The following is a 24,350-nucleotide window of genomic DNA, read 5'->3' as shown; positions in this document are numbered from 1 at the left end:
GAAAGTATTAGAGCCATTGCCTGCCTTTATTGTTGAAAATTTTGATTGTTAATAAGTCTTAACTCTTGACCAAGGGTTGAGAGTAAACGCATGATTTACTGTAAACATCTTTCATTTGTAAATGAACAGAGTCAACGCAAAATTTTTATTGTTAATAACTGTATTGAATAAGGACTCACAGTCAACGAATGGTTTTCTTTTCCTGTATGTAATTATTTTTAGTTTGTAATATTTCTGAATAAAGTATTTTTGGAAAAAAAATATATTTTCCCTGGGGTTAAAGTGCCGAAGACATTTAAGGTGAGTAGTTGGTAGCTGGAGTCCCTGCCTGGGTGGTAGACCCCATTGATCACGTGATCGCGTTTGCCCCTTAACCACAGCTGGGCAGCATCTGCGCGTCTTTTCCAATGCCCCGCCCTCCGGATGATGTAACACTCACTTCGCGCATGCTCACAGTGTCCGGGTGGGCGGTGTTTTCCTTTCCGCTCAGTGCTGAAGCCGATCGTCTGCGGGATCGGGTAGGGTGTCCTTGCAACCTGAGTGGGGATCACTTCTGCGGGCCGAAGATATCAATTTCCCATCGGTGAGTATTGAGACCGATCCCGAGCGGGGAGATCTGATGCTGGCCGTGAGTCCCGAACTGAGGGCCAATTACTCGTTTATTTTCGAGTTATCTGGGCTCGTCAGAAATGCGTAGACTTCACTTAATCTTCATTGAACGATCCAAACCAGGATCCCAAGCTGTCTATTTCCACAGAATTGAAATGGAAGTCCCGCCAACAAGTCACGTGAGGCTGTGTGCCGCAGATCTGCCCCGCCCTCCGCTTTGTGACGCAAGATCACGTGGTGTGTACTCAGACACCCTGAGCCAATAGGCTGGTCCTGGACTTATTTTCTATCTGGCATAGTTTGCATTTTGTTGTTTGTTTGTTTGTGGTTTTTGTATTGCTATACCTATAGTCTATTCTTGGTTGGTGTGGCTGTAACGAAACCAAATTTCCCTCGGGATCAATAAAGCATATCTATCTATCTATCTATCTATCTATCTATCATAGAGTCCCCAGATGGGTGGTGATGCTTCCTCCATATTGTGTTGGGAAATATGATGTTGGCCACTGAGTCCCGTTAACTTCCCCCAACTCGCCTCGCTTCCTGAGGCTCCTCGCATTTGTTCTTGAGCTTTCTGGCTGTTGTGTCTTCTCTCTGAATGGGGTGGGTGAGAAAGGACTATGTCCCAGGTTATGGGGATCTTTGATTTCACTGCCTGGTTTACCAAGGGACTGGGAAGTCCAGGGGGGAGAATGGTTTCTGTGATGTGCACACGGCCAAGTGGTTAAGCTGTTGAACTAGCAATCTGAAGGTCGTGAGTTCGAGCCTCAGTTCAGGCAGCGTGTTGTGTCCATGAGCAAGGCACTTAACCACACGTTAACTGCACGTTAGGAGCCCAGCGACGGTGGTTGGTGCAGTATGCACAAGACAAGATCTGTATCCAAAGGTCTCTGCAGTTCCTTGTAGACACGGGCAGAGTAGTTACCATGCAAAAGGAAGAAGTGTCCGGATGGGAAATTTTCTATGGTGTGTTGATAAAAATTTGATGAGGGTCAAAGTATATATGGCAAAGTTCCTGTTGTTTGTTCCAGCGTTGTTATTTTAGAATCTTTTGTACTATTCATTCAGTATCTGTGTATTGCTGGAGGACCATCATTGATTGTCCTTGATCCCTTCTCCCACCTGGTTCCACCTGCACATTCCTGCCCATCTTGTTCAACCTCTGTCCAGTCTGCTAACCCCACCTGCCCTGGTTCAGTGATATGCATCAACCATCTGGGTCAACCTCAGTCCACCCTGTGTCCCACCTCCTCAGTGTTATATATCAGCAATCTTTCTTCTAACCTTTGTCTTGATTGTGAAGTGTTCCTTTGCACAGTTCCTTTGGGCTTGATGAGTTACTTCCAGAATCAGTTTTTGTTAGCTGGAATGCCAGAGGGTCATCAGGTTCCAGTTCTGTTGTGCATTGGTGTGGGATTGCTAGTGTTTGAACTGTGACTGGCTGACACACTGCAGTATTTTACTGGCAGCAAAGAGTACTGGGAGAGTTGGTGCTTGGGCTATAATCCTGTGATCAGCTTTCCAGACATATGGAACTGTCGGTGTTTTGGTTTTGACTTTGGTTAGTGCTTCTACAGATGGGGCTGGATGGTCATCCTTCTGCAGTGAAGCAGACATTTCGAGCAGCTGGACATTGGTTGTGGGGAAATCCCGGATTGCACTACCCAGTGTGAGATGTGGGGACGATGTGTGAGACTCTTAGGGTCGGTGAGTGGCAGATTAGCTGTGTGACTCTGTGAGGTTGGGTCCTGGGATATCACAGTTTTGATCCAGGTAAAATGGACCCAGGGATCAAGCTGCTTAGGCTTATGAGGTGTTGAGAGAGTATTTCTGGTCTGGGATCAGATGCTTGTTTCTGGAGTTCCTTTGGAAGCAATGACTGCTAATCTGAGGAGAGGATGAGTTCCCATTCCATCCTCACAGGGGGAGACTATGAGTAAATGGCTGTTCCATGTTTACAACAGTAGAAATAGACCCGTGAGTTTGGTGTTCAAACTGTGTTTGGAAATTCCCCCTCACTGTCACCTGTCTGTGACTCGGTTGAAATCAAGCAGAATCTCAGGTTGCTGGAGATCTGCACTAAAAGCTGAAAATGTTTTGCAGTCATTCTGATGAAATGTTATTAACCTGAATTGCAATGTTTGTTCCTCTCCCCACAGCTGTTGCTTACCTGCTGAGCGTTTCTGGTAATTCCAGCTTCTTTTTATTACATTCACCCTGGACTGGTTTACATTTCCTGAAATGGACCTCATCTAACCTGGAAATGGAAATGGCTCGTTCTGTGATAGTAGAACAGTAAAGAAAGCACAACTTTTCCCTGTAAATTATCCTGGTACCAATTTGTCTGTTATTCCTGGAAATGTGTTCAGTACAGTTGTTGCTAACGAGGTTTACAAGAATAATCTCAGGAATGATCAGCTTTATATATGAGGAGCATTTGATGGTTCTGGAACTGTGCTCAATGGAGTTCAGAGGGATGGTGGGGGTGGTGGAGGAACGTATGGTTAAGTAAACCTACTGAATGCTGAAAAGCCTGGATACAGTGGACATGGAGAGGATGTTTCCATTAGCTGGAGAGTCTGTAATCTGACAGCACAGTCTCAGAATAAAGATGCTTCCATTTAAAACTGAGATGAGAATTATTTTTTGGCCAAAAGATGTCTGATCTGTGGAATTTGTTGCCACAGAGGTTGGTTGAGGCTGCCATTTGGGTATATTTATGACAGAGATTAATATATTCATGATTGCTAAGTAGCTTCAGGGTTACAGGAGGAAGGCAGGAATATGATGTTGGAATAAAAATCAGCCATGTTTGGGTGGTGGGGCAGATCAGATGGATTGAATCACCTAATTCTTTTCCTGAGTCTTGTGTCTTACCATGACTGAATGATGGCTCCTTCTTATTCCATATTGTTTTGTGATGCGTGAGGGACAATAAAAGATTGTTCACTGAGATCAGTATATCTGCCTTCAATGTTTAAATGTTTAAATTTCAGTCCCTTTTGTTCTCAGTAACATTAAGCCAAAATGTTTGGTTCTCCTTTGTACCGTTAATGTGCTTCATTACCTTTCATGTTAAAGTTGGACGTGTGGTGAGAGATTTATTGGAAGAAAAACCCCAACTGGAAGCAAACCACAACTGAAGGCAAGGGAACAGCAACAAGTGAACCAGCCTGAGGATTGAGAGCATCAACTGGAGAGAACCCATCTGACTCGGAGAATCCAGTGATTCGGTCAGGAGAATGTTTGGTGAGTCTCAGTTACTCAAATACTGGTCCTTCAGACATTACATATCTGTACAAAGGAAGGTAGGAAATAGTTGGAGTGAGACTGAATGTGCCCAGGAGGGCCAATTATGACTCTGTCAGACAGTTGCAATCACTCCAGGTCTGGTAATGTGTTTCCAGCAGCCCAGCCCTTTAAAACCACTCCCATTCTATGGAAGTGGAATCTGGATACAGTCACTCAGAGACCTTAAACATACAAACTCTTTATTCCAAGTACCCGGGGCTTACTCAGTTAGTCACTCAAACAGGAATAGTCAATGACTGTTCCGGGCCAATCCACTAACTGACTAACAATTCCCCTTACACCACAGATATATCCATCCAGATACCCCCCACACAAGACAGGCTGGAGCGAAAGTTACTTACAACATGACAGCCCCTAAAGACAAATTACAAAATAGTCGTCATGGCTTACACACACAGAATAGACAGAAACTGTCCTATCTCTATGCATGAGTGCACAGGGAGATAAGCATCCTGAAACCCTAGCTAGCTACCCTCAAGAAGAAATATGGCTCAGCATGGCTCAGCACATCTGTTGATCATCAGCAGTTTCTTTCAGAAAAACAGGCTGCTATTGTTTAACGAAGTGTTAACCCTTTCACATACTTTATCATTCCCTCCTTTTCATCATTACATGATCAACAAAGCAGTAATATATTACAGAGAAAGCAGCTGAGTACAGCACAGACTTATCAGTGGGTAAAATCAGCGTACATCAGTAACTATAACAATGATATGTACAACTATTAGGCCATAATGCAATATCATGCCCCACATATTACCGAGCAGGCCTTCGAAGACCACCATTTCGACCCTTCGATGAACCCGTGTAAATCCTGCCCTACTTTCTTGATGCTGTCAATCTCCTTGGCAGTGTGCTCGGAGAGGGATGTAATGTTAGTAGACTCATCAGGAATATAGATGCAGCATTCTGTGTCAATAATAGCACAGGTTCCCCCTTTCTCAGCTGGGATAAAATCTAAAGCCGTAGGATCCTGTAGGACTGTTTGCCAGATTGCAATCATTTCAGTGGATATTTCTGTTACTTGGGCCTGTGTTTCTGTCAGGGCCCCTGCAGTATTGTGGCCAGCTTCTCAAGTGCTGTAGCCAAATTGATTATCTCTTGTGAATTCCTGGCTACTCCATAGGAGAGAAAAGTGATCATCCAAAATCGTTCAGTCTCAGTTATTCCTCTCCGCTGCTGGCCACCTGCAAGTATGGCCAGGATGCATGTTTTCCCAGTATAGGAAGTTCTGTTGGGTGGGGGCCTGAGATACCATCCCTCAAAACACTGACATCCACAGTCATCTCTGAGTGACCACAGTTCCTCACCTCACTTCCCCGGGTGTTATTTGAGAAAGCCCAGGCTGAGAGTTCCTCACTCTGGTTGAGTGGGATTACTGACATTGGAATCATAGTTTTACAATGCTGGGGAATTTCGGCGCAAACCCAGCAGGCCCCTAGTTCTAGCTGTTTGGCATAGGCATGACAGAGAGACAGAAAGGTGTTAACATGGGGGCCTCCAGATGCTGGGGTGAGCCTTCTCAAGGACATAAATACAAATACCACCATCAACCAATACATTCTCCTTTAGTCCGAGACAGTCCTTCTACTCAGTTCCTTCAGTAACACGTTTGCAGTCTGTTCGATGTAGTTCGAAGTTTAGTGTGATGTTCTTGCCCTTCTCTCCTATCTAGGTCGGCCTTGGTTTGCTTACGTTGTTTTTCCTGCTCTCTTTTTTGGTGCCCATCCACCCATTCACGCTCCGTTTTTAGCGTCTCCCAACCTTTGGAGTTCCTTCTGCAGTACATACCTCTATCCCAATCTCACATGCAGTTTTCCTCCAACTTGCTAATAATATACTGTTCCTCTTTACATCTGCCTTTTCCTTCCATTCCCATTTCAACAATTTCCACTTCTTTCCACAGTTCTTCTTCCATATCAAATTTACTGCTTGTTCTTATGAGGTAATATCCCAGGTTCTCCCCTCCCCCCCAGTGGCCACATTTTGTTCCCCAATTTCTTATTCAGCTCTGCACTCAACATTCACAAATCTCTTTCCTTGTCTGGAAAACTCTCACACATACTGTGTAGGGCTGCTCCTGGCCCACTCATATCAATCGACTGCAGTGGATCCATGTTCTCTAAGTAATTTACCCAGCACGTCTGCCTCCTGCCCACTTAGTAAAATTTACCCGGTACCGCCTCCTGTCCACTCAGTAAAATTTACCCGGTACCGCCTCCTGTCCACTCAGTAAAATTTACCCGGTACCGCCTCCTGTCCACTCAGTAAAATTTACCCGGTACCGCCTCCTGCCCACTTAGTAAAATTTTGCCTTCCTTATACGAGTCTCCTGACAGATTTTTTCCCGATCCCGTCAAGGTATGAGATCAGCCTTGGGCGAGGGACGGTACCTCCAAAGGAACTAACGGAGAGCGACAAAAGGTAAAATACCTATTGGGCGCCCGGTTGGTCTCTGCAGTCCCCAGAGTGGTCCAGCCACTTACTCAGCCTGTCTGCTTGGCACTCCCTATATTGGGATCCTGTTCGTGATGCCAAATGTTAAAGTTGAATCTGAATAAAACTTGGGACACCAGCTTCTTATTGTCTCCACAGTTTATTGCATATTCTCCTGCAGGATGTTTGAGACCCAGTTGTCAAAGGGAAGGCATGTAAGCACTGCCACCATCTGAAAAGTGGACTGACTTAGTTGTGTTACAGCCATATACTTACACATAGTAAGCCGCATACATTACTCTCACAAGACGTTATTTGAACTGGTACGCCAACCAAGTCTGTTGGTGCAAAACTTAATTACTTAGATAAGAGAGTTTGCTAAATAAAGTTTTTAAACGAGAACTGAGTGTCCTCATAATCTAATCTAAAAAAATCTAATCTAATCTAATCTAGCTACAGACGAATGTACTGTCCAGTACTTACCAGTTATTCCCTTTGCAAGGCCCTGACTTAATTACAGATTAATTATGTTCATTCCTGTCCTTATCAGTGAGTCCTCCTCCCTTTACTCAAACGAGGGTACAATGTATGATGTTATCAACTAATGAGAGTACAATGTATAATGTTATCAGATCTCAGTGTGTCTCTCTGCAAGCCACAGAGAACTGGTAATGAGGCTGTTTTAGCTAACCGCTGACAACAGAGTTTACTTCAGTTCAACATTCCTATTCAGTCCCAATTATTCTTTCAGCCAGAGGTTACATAGGTTCAAAATGATTTTTTTTTATATATCCTCGATTCCTCAGGAGGATTCAGGGGAAATATTTATGTACAATATAGAAACTGGTGTTACCTGTGTGTATTGTGGTGATGCAAAAGTTTCTGCAGAATTTACAAGTGGGAAGAAGTGGAGTGATATTTGGAAATCTGGCTTTTTAAAGCATAATTTAGCAAGCAAACCACATGGACAATGTGCAAAATCTCTGGTAAGAAATTCCTTCATCACCAGTAACAGGCCTGCTAACATAGGTTGTGTGAGAGAGCAGGTGAACTTGATCGAACCCAAAGGATATCAAAGTTCTTATCGACAGAGAATTGCGAGCTGTTAAAATGAATACCTCTCTATATAAAATTCACTGTGCACGTGTTGTCACTGGGTAAAAAAATGCACAGTACAAGATTTATGTGCACACTGGTCATTACAAACTAGAGAGGACATTGGTGGGAAGGTGGGGAGACCTTCAGTGTCCCTGATGCCCTAAGCTACAAGATGTGCATCCAGCTGCAGCTTGTAACCCTGCACTTTAAGGAGTTGGAAATTGAAATGGATGAATTCCGGATCATCTGGCAGTCAGAGGGGGTTATAGATACGACATGAAGAGAGGTGAGTTACACCCAACGTGCAGGACACATGATACTGGGTGAGAGTCAGGAAGGGGAATGAGTTTAAATAGCCATCGCAGAGTACTTTTGTTGCTATCCCACACAACAACAGTTGGACCACTTTAGAAGCTGTTGGGGGATTACCTGGCAGAGGAAAGTCAGAGGCATGATAGGGGATTCGTTAGTTAGGGGAACAGAACAAGAGGGGACTAATATCCCAGTGGGAAAGGCTTGCTTGTGCTCGCGTGGGGAGAGGGGGTGATGTGGTTAAAATAAGTTGTAGGAGGAATGGGAGCCAGAATGACAGAACAGATAGTGGAGAGTGTGAATTGAATTGAATTGAATTGACTTTATTCCATACATCCTTCATAGACATGAGGTGCAGAAATCTTAATGTTACGTCTCCCTTTAAATGTGCAATGTGTAATTTATAATAACTTATAATAAATAGTTTGTACATAGGACAGTCAATTGTATCAGCATGAATTAATCACTCTGATGGCCTGGTGGAAGATGATGTCCCGGAGCCTGTTACTCCTTTTGCTGTGGTACCGTTTCCTGGATGGTAGCAGCAGGAACAGTTTTTGGTTGTGGTGAATTGTGTCCCCAATATCCTTTGGGGCCTTTTTACATACCTGTCTCTGTAAATGTCCTGAATAGTGGAAAGTTCACATCTACAGATGTGCTGGGCTGTCTGCACCACTCTCTGCAGGTTCCTCCGATTAAGGGAAATACAGTTCCCATACCAGGCAGTGATGCAGCCAGTCAGGATGTTCTCAATTGTGCCCCTGCAGGAAGTTCAGGATTTGGGGCCCCATCCCAAACTTCTTCAACCGTCTGAGGGGAAAGAGGTGCTTTTTTCACAACACAGCCGGTATGTACAGACAATGTGAGATCCTCGGTGATGTTTATGCCAAGGAACTTAAAGCTGTTCACCCTGTCAACCCCAGATCCCTTGATGTCAATAGGGGTTAGCCTGTCTCCATTTCTCCTGTTGTCCACAATCAGCTCCTTTGTTCTTGTGACAATGAGGGAGAGTTTGTTTTCTTGACACCAGTCAGATGTTGTTCAGACCTCAGGTAGAGTCAGCAATCAAACGGTTGAGCATGGTGCGATGAATGTGTTGAGATTCTGAATTGGAGAAAGGTCGATTTTGATGGTATCAAAGGATCTGACAAGTGTGGTTTGGGACAGGCTGTTTTTTGGCAAAAGAGTACTTGGTATCTGGGAGGACTTCAGAAGTGAAAGTTTGAGGGTGTAGAGTTTGTATGGGCCTGCCAAATTAAAAATTGAAAGGTAACTGGCGCAGGGAACCTTGGTTTTCAAGAGATATTGATGCCCTGGATATTTTGTTCCTCTAAATGCCTCAGACTGTTAGTCAATGCTGAAAAACATTTAAGCTGTCTAATGCAACTACCTGCACCGGGACCATCGCCCTCCATACCCCTACCATCTAGGCTCCCATCCAAACGTATCTTAAATGGTGAAACCGAGCTTATATTTACCACTTGTGCTGGCATCTCATTCCACACTCTCTTGACCATTTCAGTAAAGAGCTTTTCCAAACGTTCCCCTTAAATTTTCACCTTCCCCACTTACCAATGAACTTGGTTGTCATCTCACCCAACCTCAGTGGAAAGAGCTGCTTGCATTAACCCTATCTATACCCTCATAATTTTGTATACTGCGAACAAATCTTCAATGTATAATTTCCTTGTTTATGTTTAGAGCCTTTTTTAGGTGTATAAGATGATGAGGGGCATTGATTGTGTGGATAGCCAGAGGTTTTATTCCCAGGGCTGAAATTGCTAATACGAGGGGCATAGTTTTAAGGTGCTTGGAAATAGATACCGAGGGATGTCAGGGGTAAGTTTTTTTTACACAGAGAGTGATGGGTGCGTGGACTGCACTGCCGGCTAATTTGCATTTGATTGTTTCAGTTACTGTGGGGCCAGGCACCCATGCAGCCAGCAGGAACATGGAATAATACCAATGGAGAGAGTCAAGGTGAGCCAGGACACAGATTGGAGATGGCAGAAATGCCCCATTCTTATACAGACAGGAAGAGCATCAGAGAATTTGATGGTCATTCCAGATACCAGCTCTGTGCCCACTCAGAAGATGATTTCTCTCTCCAACTTAGGTTGAACTTCACTGTAACAGTGTGATGTCAGATCACACCTTGGCAACTCAAGTGATCTCATCTGAAATGTTGTCCAACACCCACTGATGGATTTTGTAAATCTTTTTACAGGTTAAAAGTGACAAGGAATTTGTCTACGGTAATCCAGAACACAACACACAAGTTTTGCTGTCTCTGTCCAAACATTTAAGAAGTGGACCAAGGGATTCACTCGATCATCTGACCTACTGACTTGCCCATAATTTTACAGAAGGGAGAGGCTATTCATCTGTTCAGACATTGGGAATGGATTCACTCAGTCATCTCAACTGAAGGTACATCAGCAAGTTCACACAGGGCAAGGCCATTAATCTGTTCTGTTGGTGAGAAGGGATTCAGTCGGTCTTCCCACCTGTGGACACACCAGTCAGTTCACACTGGGCAGAGGTTGGTTATCTGCTGAATTTGTGGTGAAGGATTCACTCGGTCATCTGGCCTCATGGCTCACCAGCGAGATCACACTGCAGAGAGGCCATTCACCTGCTCATACTGTGGGAAGGGATTCACTCAGTCATTTAATCTGCAGGTACATCAGAGAGTTCACACTGGAGAGAAGCCATTCACCTGCTCGGACTGTGGGAAGGGATTCTCTTGCTCATCCCAACTGAAGGTGCATCAGTCGGTTCACACTGGGGAGAGGCCGTTCACCTGCTCAGACTGTGGGAAGGGATTCACTTTGTCATCTCGATTACTGAGACACCAGTCAGTTCACACCGGAGAGTGGCCATTCACCTGCTCAGTCTGTGGGAAGGGATTCACTTTCTCACCTCACCTACTGAGACACCAGTCAGTTCACACCGGAGAGTGGCCATTCACCTGCTCAGATTGTGGGAAGGGATTCACTGAATCATCTCAACATAAGGTACATCAGCGAGTTCACACAGGGGAGAGGCCATTTACCTGCTCAGTCTGTGGGAAGGGATTCATTAGGTCATCTAATCTGAAGGTACATCAGCGAGTTCACACTGGAGAGAGGCCATTCACCTGCTCAGACTGTGGAAAGGAATTCACTTTGTCATCACAACTGAAGGTACATCAGCGAGTTCACACAGGGGAGAGGCCATTCACCTGCTCGGTCTGTGGGAAGGGATTCATTAGGTCATCCAATCTGGAGGTACATCAGCGAGTTCACACTGGGGAGAGGCCATTCACTTGCTCAGACTGCGGGAAGGGATTCACACGGTTCGCTATCTTACAAGCACACTGGTCAGTTCACACTGGGGAGAGGCCATTCACCTGCTCAGACTGTGGGAAGGGATTCACTCGGTCATCTCAACTGAAGGTACATCAGCGAGTTCACACTAGGTAGAGGCCAATCTCCTGTTTAGACTCTGGGAAGAGATGCTCTCAGCCAAACCAACCAAATGTGCATCATTGTTCACACTGAGGGGAGGCTGTACACCTGCTGTGAATGTGGGAAAGGATTCATTCAGTTATCTAACCTTCAGCTGGCAGCTTAATATAGGGGGAAATAGCCGCCCAGCTCGGCCAAGCTTAAGAAATCTTGTTTGGGTGGATGCTGCATGATGTGTCCCCGTTACAAATCAGTACTCCGAAATAACAAATGCTACACAATACGTGATTAAACGATTCAGCTTTATAATTCTTTCTTTGACTACAGGGTTAATGAAGTAAACAAAAAAAAAAAGGGCCCACTCTCTCCATTCGTGTCTTCTCATCTCTCCCCGGCAAAATACCATGAAAATCTCTCTTCCAGACTCACAAGAAAGAACAACATTTCTGTCATTGGATAGTGCCGCATTCCAAAACCCTGTTATCTCAAGTCGTAACCTAAACATTGCTGCTACAGAAAAACCATTACCTCAGATGTGAAACATTACAGAGAGGCCATTACATTAGCAGTGAAACCTTCCAGGGTGTTACACTTGTGACACACTACTGGGTTCACACCGGGGAGAAAGTTCCAATAAGCTGCATGCTGGATATTTGTCCATCACCGTTGCTGAAAACAATTTTGAGAGTGACTGTCGGTGCTGAACTCTGCAATTATTGCTGCTGCTCACCACACCCAGTTCTGCACCCTGGTCACTGGGCATGGGAGGAATTTCTTCTGCTGCATGTTCACCTTTAATAGGACTGGAGTTTAATATTCTGGATCTGAGACAAATAAATCAGTTCTATTTTGAACTCTGTCTCCAGTACTTAGTGAATTTATAACACACCTAGTGTACAGTAGAGAGTCAACTCAGGCCGGCTGGACCCTGCCAGTGATTCTGTTCCATGACAGTCCTTTTAAATCCTCTCCTGTTGTTCATCTCTTGCTCCCCCTGTGCTGATGGGTTCCAAAACAGTCACCACTCTGTGGGTGAAGAGGTTTCCCTTGAATTCTCTGCAAATTGAAGAAGTCGAGCTGACTGCAGTTCTGTCTGAGATGTTCTTCGCCTCTGAAATCTCTGGTCTGAGGAAGAATGACATTGGGAGTTAACCTCCTTATTCAGGGCTCATTTCCACATTATGGGTTATTTTCCCTGCTTCTAAAGGATTGCTTGCAAACACAACTCCTGACCTCCAAAGACTGAAATCAGAACGGGAAACCATCAGTTGGATGTTTAATGAAGCAGGGGCAGAAACCAGAGGCGGGTCTGCACAGGGCAGAGTTTGGGGCTTTGGATCAATGTCAGGGTAAGAATGTATGATGAGGAGAAGGGAATCAGCAGCCAGGCGTGGCAACGAATGACAGAGTAGCAACATTTAGAAGCTAATTGGCAAAGAAAATAATTTGTCTGATGACACAAACAATGCCTGTTGTGAGGTGATGCACTGGTCGAGGAACATGTATGTGTTGGGATGATTTTATCTATTGAGGGAGTTGTTCCAGTAATAATATATCTGGATGGTTATTTTAGATTATCCTATCTGTAATAATGTATTGATTATCATGTAAATTGTGAGATACTGTCCCTATCTGGATCAGGCCTGAATTTATAGTGCCTTAATGAAGTTACGGTTGTCACTCATAAGTTTGTGTGTTAAAGCAAGATTTTGGTGAAATATATTTGCCACTTGATTGTACCTGCATAAGTAATCAGATTGAGTTAAACTGCTGCAGGATCCTGGAATGTGTTGGATAGTGTCTGGTTTCTCTTGGCATTTTCGGTATTTATTGCCTTGTTTGTTTGTATTTCATGTATTTTCGATTTTTTTTTCATATTGTTGACCACCTTGTCCTATATTTCTGCAAGGAACCCCTCTGTTTCTGGGAAGAGGTCTCCAACTCTCAGTCAGGTGCTCGATGCTTCCTTGTCAACATCTTGTCTGCTCAGGTCATTGGGATGTCTCCCATGGAGGGTCGTACTCATTCCACTGGTTAATGTTTTCTTCCATAGTGATGATTCATTTCTGAGTTAGCCTCTCATTTAAGTTTTCTGGTCTGTATTTCTTACCACGATTGCATATACACACATGGAGCAATGAATACTGTTCATTTTTGATGAAAATATATACTTAGAAGTTTTATCTGACTTGTGTGATTTTTTTTTCATGTGTGTTATTCCTCTTCCTCCTCCTGTCCGAGGTAGTGTTAATCTAACTGAGTCTGAGTGTAAATAGTCTTTTCTAAAGCTGTCATTTCAGTTCTGTATCTTTGTTAATTTTACTGATTGAAATGGTACAAAGGATATTTTTATATAAAAAAAAAGTCAATGTTGGTATTGATGAAAGTGTTTATTGCCTTTGTTGTATTTGTTAACTATTGAGCTCTGTTTGGCAGGTTTTTTTAAGCCTTGAACTAAATTTTGACGAAGGTTCTCCCTATTTCGCACTACTTTCTATTTCCTTTGCTTGTTGATATTCCAGCTACGTGGGTGTCAAGAGTCCCGATGAAGGGTCTTGGCTGGAAATGTTGATTCCCATCCATAGATGCTGCCTGACATGCTGAGATCCTTCAGCACTTTGTGTGTAGTTCTCTAGATTTCTAGCATCTGCAGGTCCACTTGTTTCCCAGATACTTACATGCTTCTTGAAAGAACAAGCTGGTGGTGGGATGTGTGGCTGTGTTGGTAAAATAGTAAATAGAATCAGTAGAAAGAGTTGGCATAAGGTTGGAATGTGTGGAATCTGTGGGTAGAATTAAGGAACAGCACATGTAAAAAAAAAAAATCCCTGATGGGAATTGTATAGAGACCTCCAAACAGTAGTAAGTATGTGGTCCACAAGTTACAATGGAAGTTAGAAAATGTGTGCCAAAAGGGCAATGTTACAATAGTCATGGGGGATTGTCATGCAGGTGATTAGGAAAATTAGGATGGTGTTGGTCTCAAGAGGAGGAATTCCTAGAATGCCTACAAGATGTTTTTTTTAGAGCAGTTCATGGTTGAGACCACTTGGGGATCAGCTATTCTGGACTGCGTGTTGTAATGAACCGGAATTAATTAGGTCACTTAAGTTCAAAGAAACCTTAGGGGCAAGTGATCTTAATACGATCAAATTCACCCTGACATTAGAGAAGGAGAAGCTAAAGTCAGATGTGAAATAAAGAGAATTAGAGAGGCATGAAAGAAAAATTGGTCAAAATTGATTTGAAAGGAACATGGGCAAGGATGAAAACAGAACAGCAATGGCAGGAATTTCTGGAAGCAATTCGGAAGGCACAGGATATGTACAGTGGCATGTAAATGTTTGGGCACCCCTGGTCAAAATTTCTGTTGCTGTGAATAGCTAAGTGAGTAAAAGATGACCTGATTTCCAAAAGGCATGAAGTTAAATATGACACATTTCTTTAATATCTTATGCAAGATTACTTTTTTATTTCCATCTTTTACAGTTTCAAAATAACAAAAAAGGAAAAGGGCCCGAAGCAAATGTTTGGGCACTCTGCATGGTCAGTGCTTAGTAACACCCCCTTTAGCAAGTATCACAGCTTGTAAACGCTTTCTGTAGCCAGCTAAGAGTCTTTCAATTCTTGTTTGTGTAAATTTCTGGGTTCAGTCATTGGCAGCAAAGCAGTGACTGTGGAAATTACAAATCAGAATGTTATTAGAGTCACAGAGCCCAGCTGCACTGAAACAGGCCCTTTGGCCCTTCTAGTCAATGCTGACACTGAACTTATCTCTAATGTGGGGGTGAGAGGGCGGACGGGGCAGAGAGGGAGGCAATAAGGGGAGGGGGTGGTCGAGTGCGGAGAGGGAAACAGAGCAGAGAGTTTATACTTAATATCTTTCAGAAAAGGTACTTGTTTGAATTTACTTGCTGCAAAGCTACTATCCATACCCTGTAGTTCTCAACTAAATTATTGATTTAGATGACAAGTAGCAATGTTCAAAGTTCAAAACAAATTTTATTATCAGAGTACATATGTCACCACATACAACCCTGAGGTCATTTATCCAACAGGAACACTTAGCAAATCTATAGAATAGTAACAAGATCAGTGAAAGATCAAGTAGAGCATAGAATTCAACAAACTGTGTAAATGCAAATGAAATTAAATATCAATGAATAATGATAGCAATGGGGTGTAACCCTGGGGAACAATACTAGGCACGGGCCTTGAGTCCAATAAACAGCCTTCCACCATCACTCTCTGCTTCCTACCATCAAGACAACTGTGCATCCAGTTAGCCAGCTCTCCCTGGATCCCATGTGATCTAACTTTCCACAGCAACTTACCATGCTGAACCTTGTCAAAGGCCTCACTGATGCCATGTCGGCCACGATCCTGGGACAGAGGTGTCACTGATCAGAGGGCACAGATTTAAACAGAGGATGAAGAGGTTTAGAGGGATCTGAGGAAGTGATGTTTCACTCAGAGGGTGGCTGAAATCTGGAACACACTGCCCGAGGTGGTGGTGGAGGTAGGTCCCTTCACAACATTTACAAAGTGTCCTCTTTCCTCCATCTCCAGGGAAGCTGCATCTCCACACAAACTCCTCACTTGAGACGACTGCCTGTACTCGTGACACAGGAAATCACATCACTGTCACTCTCCTGATACCATCCGAGAAGCGGTACGGCAACATAAAAGCCAGGACCAACAGGCTCCGGGACAGCTTCTTCCACCAGGCCGTCAGACTGATGAACTCACACTGACTTGAGTGTACTCTATATTACACTGTCTGTTTTATTTATTATAAACTATTATAAATTACTATGATTGCACGTTGCACATTTAGATGGAGACGTAATGTAAAGATTTTTACTCCTGATGGATGTAAGAAATAAAGTCAATTCAATTCAATTCCTGATCCCGTGTCTGAGCTGCTCGCCTCCGGGTATCCTCCCTCAACAAGCTCCTTCCTCAGTCACCATCTGTGAGATTATAAAAAACAATTAAAACGATCTATCAGACAGCTCCTGCACCCCTCCGCCCCTGAACAGGTTCCCCTGTTAAAACTCTCTGCTCAGCCCCTTCCCTATTCCCTTTCCCTTTCAGACTCCCGATGTGCCAGCAGATCCGAATTCACCGTGTGGACATTTCTACCCCACAGGAGGCTGTACAAACCCGTGTCCTTCTCTGATGCACAGCTCAGTGACCCCAATCCCTGTCTGCACTCGCAGCCCATGACGGTGACAGCTGTCCTAGACTCTGTAACTCACAATCTTGTAACACAGAATCTTGTTCACAGCAAGTTTAGACAGTCATTAATATGCAGAGAGAATTGTTGTTTCCTGAAAGGACAGGCGAGCGAAGCTGTCTGATCCAATTCACCAGATGTTCCGGTGTTTACAAGTTAATTTGTCCCGGGACCCACTCATAACCCCGACCCACACAGACAGACAGACAGACAGACAGACTGTCCCTTCGCCCCAAACCCCCTGCAGAACCACAAGGAATTGATCCGCGGCCCGGGCTCGGTCGCAAAGTGAAAACCGGGGCTGAGGAGAGCCCGGAGACAAACACCCCGCTGCCCACTCCACCAACAACACGGCACAGCCGGACACATCTCACAACACCGGATCCGGTCCCGATGAAACCCGAATTTAATTTTGTTGTTCCAGATCAGACCCAACAAAAGGTGTTTTAAAATTGAAGCGCCCCCTCACGTGACGTCACACAACAGCCCCCCCCACGCGCCTGACGTCACCCATGGTCTCCCCGTATCTGCATCTGCTGTCACGAGCACGGTGCCTTACGTCACACACGCGCTGCTGTGCTCGAGCTTTTTCGGTTTAACGGCTGAGCTACTCAGCACGAGCCACGCCCCCTCCCCGAACAGTCAACAGAGGAATTGAATCGATTGCCGAGCTGCGCTATTCCCATTGGCGTGAAGCGATGTCAATCACTGGTTACACCCAATAGTGGAGGCGGACCAGCCGAGAGGGCGTTATCCCGTTCCCTGGAGCAGCGCGACCTGCCCGTTAAAGCGGAACAAATCCCAAAGTAAATGTCCGCTTTCTGATTTATTTCCATTTCCCTCCGAGGGAAGTTGGGGCGTTTGTGAAGCGTCTCCTGTGGCCGGAGTCTGATGTATCGCTGAGAGGTAGGAGGAGGCCGCTCGGCCCGTCGGTTTGATGCCGGTTCCCCGGGGAGGGAGAGGATGAAGACGGTGAGAGAGGGGGCGGACAGGATGTTTGTCCCGGTGGGGACAGGAGGGGCTCATCTGTGGAAATGTCTGAGCCCACGGTGGTGGCGATTCACCACATTGGGGCAAACACCGGCAGACTGTTGCCCTGCAAGCGGGGCCAATGGTCCGGGCAAACTGGGGATGCGAGTGGTGTTGGGGGCCCGGGTCTTATTGAATGACAGGACGGTGTGGAGGGGCTGAGTGGCCTTCTTCTGTTCCTGCTCTCTGTGTGTTCAAATACAAGGAATAACCAGACCCTTCCCGGGCCTGCAGGATGTCCCAATCGGTGTTGTTGGGACCGGTGCTCGGAGTCCAGTTGTTCCCAAACTGTGTCAGCCATTTGGCTGAGAGACCAAATCAACATTTCCAAATCTGTTACTGACACAAAATGTGTGTTCATAGAAAATCTACAGCTCAATTCAGATCCTTCGGCCCACAAAGCTGTGCCGAACATGTCATTACCTTAAAATTACCTAGGGTTACCCATAGCCCTCTATCTCTCTAAGCTCCATGTACCTATCCAAAAGTCTCTTAAAAGACCCTTTCGTATCCGCCTCCACCACCATTGCCGGCAGCCCATTCCACCCACTCACCATCCTCTGAGACCACTGGTGACCAACCTCCATGCAGAATATGACCCGTCTACAACCACTCTTTGCCTTCTGTGGGCAACCCAGTTCTGGATCCACGGAGCAATGTCCCCTTGAATCCCATGCCTCTTTACTTTCTCAATAAGCCTTGCATGGTGTACCTTGTTAAAGATCATCTGAAATCCAAGCCAACAACATCCACTGCCTCTGCTTTATCTATCCTGCCTGTTATTTCCTCAAAGTATTCCAAGTGATTTGTCAGACATAATTTCCTCTAAAGGATTCCTGCTGACTTTGGCCAACTTCATCAGGCGTCCCCAATTACAGCACCCCAAAAAACTCACCCATCATACACTCCATCATCTTCCTGACCACTGAGGTCAGACTAACTGTCCTATAACTTTCTTTCTTCTGCCTCCCTGTCTTAAAGAGTGGAGTGACATTTGTACTTTCCAGTCCACCAGAACCGTTCCAAAATCTAGTGATTCTTGATAGATAATTACTCATTACTTTAAGAGAAAACTAAGGGGGAAATTATCTGTTCAGAGGCGGGGAGAGTGTGCAACGAGCTGCCAGAGCAAGTGGCAGGGACGATTTTAACCTTTAAGAGAAGTTTGCTTTGGTGCATGGATGAGAAGGATATGGAGGGCTATAGTCCAGGTGGAAATTGTTGGAACTCGGCAGATTAATGCTTTGGCATGGACTAGATTGGCCGAATGGCATTTTCCTGTGTTGTGGTGTTCTATGACTCTAATGCCTTTCCAATCTCTTCAGCTACCTCTTTCTGAACCCTGGGGTGTTCACCTTCTGGTCCAGGAATCTTATCTACATTCAGGCCCTTTAACTTCCAAAACACCTTCTCTCCTTAGTAAAAGCATGTCTCCTCACTTCTGCCCCAGATACTCCCGAATGTTTGGCATTTATGTAATAAATTTAATGACACAATTGTAGTGTGTCACTTCAGTCTGCAGGAGAATTGGGAAAGTCAGACTAGTGTGAGATCGCAAGGAGGGTATGCATTGAATGCTTACAAAATGGCTTTTTAGAGCAGCTGATGTTTGAGCCTACTCGGGGAACTGCTATCTTAGATTGCATGTTGTGTAAGATGTGGTTAATGTAAAGGAATCATTAGAAGGCAGTGATCATAATATGATTGAATTCCTACTGCAATTTGTGAGGGAGGAGCATAGGTCACATGCATAGTATCGCAATGGAACAAAGGGAATTAAAGAGGCATGAGAGAGGTGTTTCCCCAGGTGGATTGGAGAAGGGTACTGGTGGGGATGACGTCAGAGCAGGAATGGCTGACGTTTCTGAGAGTAGTTCATAATGTACAGGATAGATATGTCTCGATGAAGTAGCTCTCAAACAGCGGGGCTAGGCTACCGTGACTGACAAAGGAAGTTAAGGACTGTATAAAAGTGAAGGAAAGTGCATATAAGTTAGCAAAAGTGAGTAGGAAGTTAGATAATTGGGTAGCTTTTAAAATCCAAAACAGGCAATGAAAAAAAGCTATTTGAAGAGAGCAAACTAGACAATAATATAAACCATTATAATAGTGGTCTCGGCCTGAAACGTCGACTGCACCTCTTCCTAGAGATGCTGCCTGGTCTGCTGCGTTCACTAGCAACTTTTATGTGTATTGCTTGAATTTCCAGCATCTGCAGAATTCCTGTTGTTAATAGTGAATTATTATCTGATTGGGGAGAAGGTTCAAACAACAGAAGTACAGAGGAAATATGAGTCCTTGGGGCAAGACTCCCAGAAGGTTAATTTACAGGTTGAGTCTGTGGTAAAGAAGGCAAATGCAATGCTGGCATTTAAAGTGAAGTAGAAAATATAAGCAAGGAGATAATGCTGATAATTTATAAGGCACAACTTAGGCTGCACTTAGAATACTTTGGACCCATATCTCAGAAAAGGTGTGTTGTTATTGGAGAGAGTCCAGAGGATACTGAAGAAGATGATTCCAGAAATGAAGGGGTTAAAATATGAGAAGCATTTGCCAGCCTTGGGCCTGTATTCCTGCAATGACTTATGTTTAATAAGTGCAGATGATGGGTGGTAAATCACACTGAAACCCACCGAATGTGGAAAGGTCTGGATAGGGTGGATGAGGAAAGGACTTTTTGTATGGTGGGGGTAGCCATAACAGAGGGCACAGCCTCAAAACTGAGGAGTGACCTATTAGAGTAGTTAAGGAGGATTTTATTTAGTCAGAGAGCAGTGAATCTGTGGAATTCTCTGACACAGATGGCAGTGGGGGCCAAGTCTGTGGGTACATTTAAGGCAGAAGCTAATAGTTTGCTGATCAGTCAGGGCATTACAGGATATGCCGAGGAGGCAGGTGCATGGGGCTGAGTGAGAACTGGGATCAGCCATGATAGAACAGCGGAGCAGACTTGATGGGGCTGAATGGCCTAATTCTGCTCCTATGTCTTATTGTCTTATACTGCTTGTGTTTTACACAGTGAAGACTGACACAAAATACTCATTACGCTCGGCCGCTATTTCTTTGCTCTATTACTGACTCTCCAGCATCATCTTCCAGTGGTACAATATCAACTCTCCCCTCTCTTTTACTCTTTATAGACCTGAACAAAAACCTGCCAAACAGAGCTCAATAGTTAACAAATACAACAAAGGCAATAAACACTTTCATCAGTATCGACATTGACTTTTTTAATGAAAATATCTTGGTCCCATTTCAATCATTAAAATTTACAAAGATAAATAAGAACTTTAGAAAAGACTATTTATATTCAAACCCACTTAGATTAACACTACCTTGGACAGAAGGGAGAAGAGAAATAACACACATGAAAAAAAAAATCACACAACAGTCAGATAAAACTTCTAAGTATATATTTTCATCAAAAATGAACAGGATTCAGCACTCCAGGTGTGTGTATGCCATCGTGATAAGAAATACAGACCAGAAAACTTCAATGAGAGGACAACTCAGAAAAATGAATCATCACTATGGAAGAAAACATTAACCAGTGGAACGAGTATGACCCTCCATGGGAGACATCCCAATGATCTGAGCAGATGAGATGGTGACAAGGAAGCATCGAGCACCTGACTGAGAGTTGGAGAACTCTTCCCAGAAACAGAGGGGTTCCTTGCAGAAATACAGGACAAGGTGGTTAACAAAAAGAAAGAAAAAAAATCGAAAATACATGAAATACAAACAAACAAGGCAGTAAGTGCAGAAAATGCCAAGAGAAAGCAGACACAATCCCACACATGCCAGGATCCTGCAGAAGTTTAACTCAATCTGATTACTTACAGAGGTACAATAAAGTGGCAAACATCATTCACTAAAATTTTGCTTTAAAATACAAACTCATGAATGTCCTCCATCACTTCATAAAGGTACCATAAATTCAAGCCTGATCCAGTTTTAGAGTCAAAATCTTACAAATCATATGATAATAAATACATTATTTCAGATAGGACCATCCATAAAATCATCCGGATATAATATTATAGGATAAGCAAGCAGGAACAATTCACTCAATAGATATAACCATTCCCAACACACATATGTCCCTCGACCAGAGGAGCACCCCACCACAGATATTGTTTGTGTCATCAGTCAGACAACCGAAAGATTTTCTCTGTGAATCAGCTTTCAAATGTTGTTACTCTGTCATTTGTTGCTACGCCCTGTTGCTGATTCCCTTCTCCTCATTATAGGTTCTTACCCCGACCATCGTCCAGAGCCCCAAACTCTGACCTGTGCAGACCTGCCTCTGGCTTCTGACCCTGCTTCATTGAAAATCCAACTAATAGTTTCCCATTCTGCTTTCAGTCTTTAGAGGACAGTGGTGTTTTCTAACAACCCTTCTGAAGCAGAGAAAATGACCCATAATGTGGAAATGAGTCATGATTAAGGAGCTTAATAACCAATGTCATTCTTCCTCAGCCCAGAGATTAGAGGGACGAAGAACATCTCAGACAGAACTGCAGTCAGCTCAACTTCTTCAGACTGCAGAGAATGCAAGAAAACCTCTTCATCCACAGAGTGGTGACTGTTTGGAACCAATCACCAGTGGGAGAGTGAGAGATGAACAACAGGGCAGGGTTTAAAAGGACTGCCGTGGAACTGAATCACTGGTAGGGTCCAGCCAGCCTGAGCTGATTCTCTTCTGTAAACTAGGTGTGTTATAAATTCACTAAGTACCAGAGACAGAGTTTAAAATAGAAATGACTTATTTGTCTCAGATCCAGAATTTTAAACTCCAGTCCCATCAAAGGTGAATATGCAGCAGAAGAAACTCTTCCCATGCCCAGTGACCAGGGTGCAGAACTGGGTGTGGTGACCAGCAGCAATAATTGCAGAGTTCAGCACCGATAGTCATTCTCGAAATTGTATTCAGCAATGGTGATGGACAAATATCCAGCAAGCAGCTTATTGAAACTTTCTCCCCAGTGTGAACCCGGTAGTGTGTCACAAGTGTAATATGCTGAATACGCTGTAAGTTCCACTGCTAATGTAACGGCCTCTCAGCAATGTTTCACTGCTGAGGTAATGGTTTCTCTGAAGCAGCCATGTTTAGGTAATGACTAGAGATAACAGGGTTTTGGAGTGCAGGGCTATCCAATGACAAAAATGTTCTTCCTTGTGAGTCTAGAAGAGAGATTTTCATGGTCTTTTGCTGGGGAGAGATGAGAAGGCACGAATGGTGAGAGTGGGCCCTTTTTCTTTTTTTTTGTTTACTTTACTAACCCTATAGTCAAAGTAAGTATTATAAAGAGCAATCGTTTAATCACATATTATGTACCATTTTTTTTATTTTGGGATACTGATTGTAACAGGGGACACATGACGCAGCATCCACCCAAACGAGATTTCGTAACTTGCCCGGGCTGGGAGGCTATCACCCCTTATATTAAGCTGCTAGCTGCTAGCTGAAGCGAGAGTTACATAAGCTTAGATGGCTGAGTGAATCGCTTCCCACATTCACAACAGGTGAACAGCCTCTCCCCAGTGTGAACTCAATGATGCACATTTGATTGATTTGGCTGAAAGAATCTCTCCCCAGAGACTGAGCAGGTGATCGGCCTCTACCTAGTGTGAACTCGCTGGTGTTTATGTAGTTGAGATGACCAAGTGAACCCCTTCCCACACACAGAGCAGGTGAATGGCCTCTCCCCTGTGTGAACTCGCTGGTGTCTGTGTAGTTGAGATAACCGAGTGAATCCCTTCCCACATACTGAGCAGATGAATGACCGCTCCCCAGTGTGAACGAACCGGTGTTCTTGAAGGTGGGATGACTGAAAGAATCCTTTCCCACAGTCTGAACAGGTGAATGGCCTCTCCCCAGTGTGAACTCGCTGATGTACCTTCAGTTGAGATGAGAAAATGAATCCTTTCCCACAGACTGAGCAGGTAAACGGCCATTTCCCTATGTGGGCTGACTGGTGTCTCAGTAGCTGAGATGATAAAGTGAATCCCTTCCCACAGAATGAGCAGGTGAACGGACTCTCCCCAGTGTGAACTCCCTGATGTACCTTCAGTTTAGATGAGCAAGTGAATCCCTTCCCACATTCAGAGCAGGTGAATGGCCACTCTCCGGTGTGAACTGACTGGTGTCTCAGTAGATGAAATGACTCAGTGAATCCCTTCCCACAGTCCGAGCAGGTGAATGGCCTCTCCCCAGTGTGAACACTCTGATGTACCTTCAATTTCGATGACTGAGTGAATCCCTTCCCACAGTCTGAGCAAATGAACGGCCTCTCCCCAGTGTGAACTCGCTGATGTACCTTGAGTTGAGATGAGCAAGTGAATCCCTTCCCACAATCTGAGCAGGTGAATGGCCTCTCCCCAGTGTGAACTCGCAGATGTACCTTCAGCTTAGATGACCAAGTGAATCCCTTCCCACAGACTGAGCAGGTGAACGGCCTCTCCCCAGTATGAACTCGCTGGTGTGCCACTAGGGTGGATGACTGAGTGAATCCCTTCCCGCAGTCTGAGCAGGTGAACGGCCTCTCTCCAGTGTGAGCTCTCTGATGTACCTTCAGTTCAGATAACCAAGTGTATCTATTCCCACAGACTGTGCAGGTGAATGGCTGCTCCTCGGTGTGAACTCGCTGGTGAGTCATTAGGTCAGATGACCGAGTGAATCCTTCCCCACAAATTCAGCAGATGACCAGCCTCTGCCCAGTGTGAACTGACTGGTGTGTCCACAGGTGGGAAGACCGACTGAATTCCTTCTCACACACAGAACAGATGAATGGCCTTGTCCCAGTGTGAACTTGCTGATGTACCTTCAGTTGAAATGAGGGACTGAATCCATTCCCACTGTC

The 24,350-nt window shown here is 44.5% G+C and overlaps 2 protein-coding genes across 10 annotated transcripts; one reads left to right on the top strand and one right to left on the bottom strand.

Moving 5' to 3' along the window:
- Nucleotides 1-448: 448 nt before the first annotated feature.
- Nucleotides 449-16,084, top strand: LOC140207005 (uncharacterized). 9 transcript variants are annotated; one of them, XR_011888450.1, is made up of 5 exons: nt 449-583; nt 3,691-3,858; nt 9,995-10,197; nt 14,706-14,762; nt 15,786-16,084. XR_011888450.1 is itself a non-coding variant. In XM_072275322.1 (4 exons), exon 4 carries the CDS (start codon nt 10,362-10,364, stop codon nt 11,229-11,231), a length of 870 nt encoding a protein of 289 aa, XP_072131423.1. In that variant the 5' UTR covers nt 449-583; nt 3,691-3,858; nt 6,283-6,345; nt 9,995-10,361; the 3' UTR covers nt 11,232-13,119. The 9 variants fall into 9 exon arrangements, 5 of the variants coding, with proteins under 5 accessions (XP_072131423.1, XP_072131424.1, XP_072131422.1 ...); XR_011888449.1 differs by lacking the exon at nt 14,706-14,762 and having other exon boundaries at nt 15,786-16,081; XR_011888452.1 differs by lacking the exons at nt 14,706-14,762; nt 15,786-16,084 and adding an exon at nt 13,126-13,531.
- Nucleotides 16,085-21,178: 5,094 nt separating this feature from the next.
- LOC140208004 (uncharacterized) lies at nt 21,179-24,146 on the bottom strand. Its single transcript, XM_072276537.1, has one exon. The coding sequence runs from the start codon at nt 24,144-24,146 to the stop codon at nt 23,109-23,111; it is 1,038 nt and encodes a 345-aa protein (XP_072132638.1). The 3' UTR covers nt 21,179-23,108.
- Between the last annotated feature and the right edge of the window lie 204 nt (nt 24,147-24,350).

This window comes from Mobula birostris, chromosome 13, assembly GCF_030028105.1.
Source record: "Mobula birostris isolate sMobBir1 chromosome 13, sMobBir1.hap1, whole genome shotgun sequence".
Taxonomy (NCBI): Eukaryota; Metazoa; Chordata; class Chondrichthyes; order Myliobatiformes; family Myliobatidae; genus Mobula; species Mobula birostris.
Note: the sequence above shows the minus strand (reverse complement) of the source record. Positions and strands in the feature narration are given on the sequence as shown.

Coding starts and splice junctions, on each gene's coding strand:
- LOC140207005 (XM_072275321.1), top strand. CDS start 10,362: ATGGCTCACCAGCGAGATCACACTGCAGAGAGGCCATTCACCTGCTCA.
- LOC140208004 (XM_072276537.1), bottom strand. CDS start 24,146: ATGACTCACCAGCGAGTTCACACCGAGGAGCAGCCATTCACCTGCACA.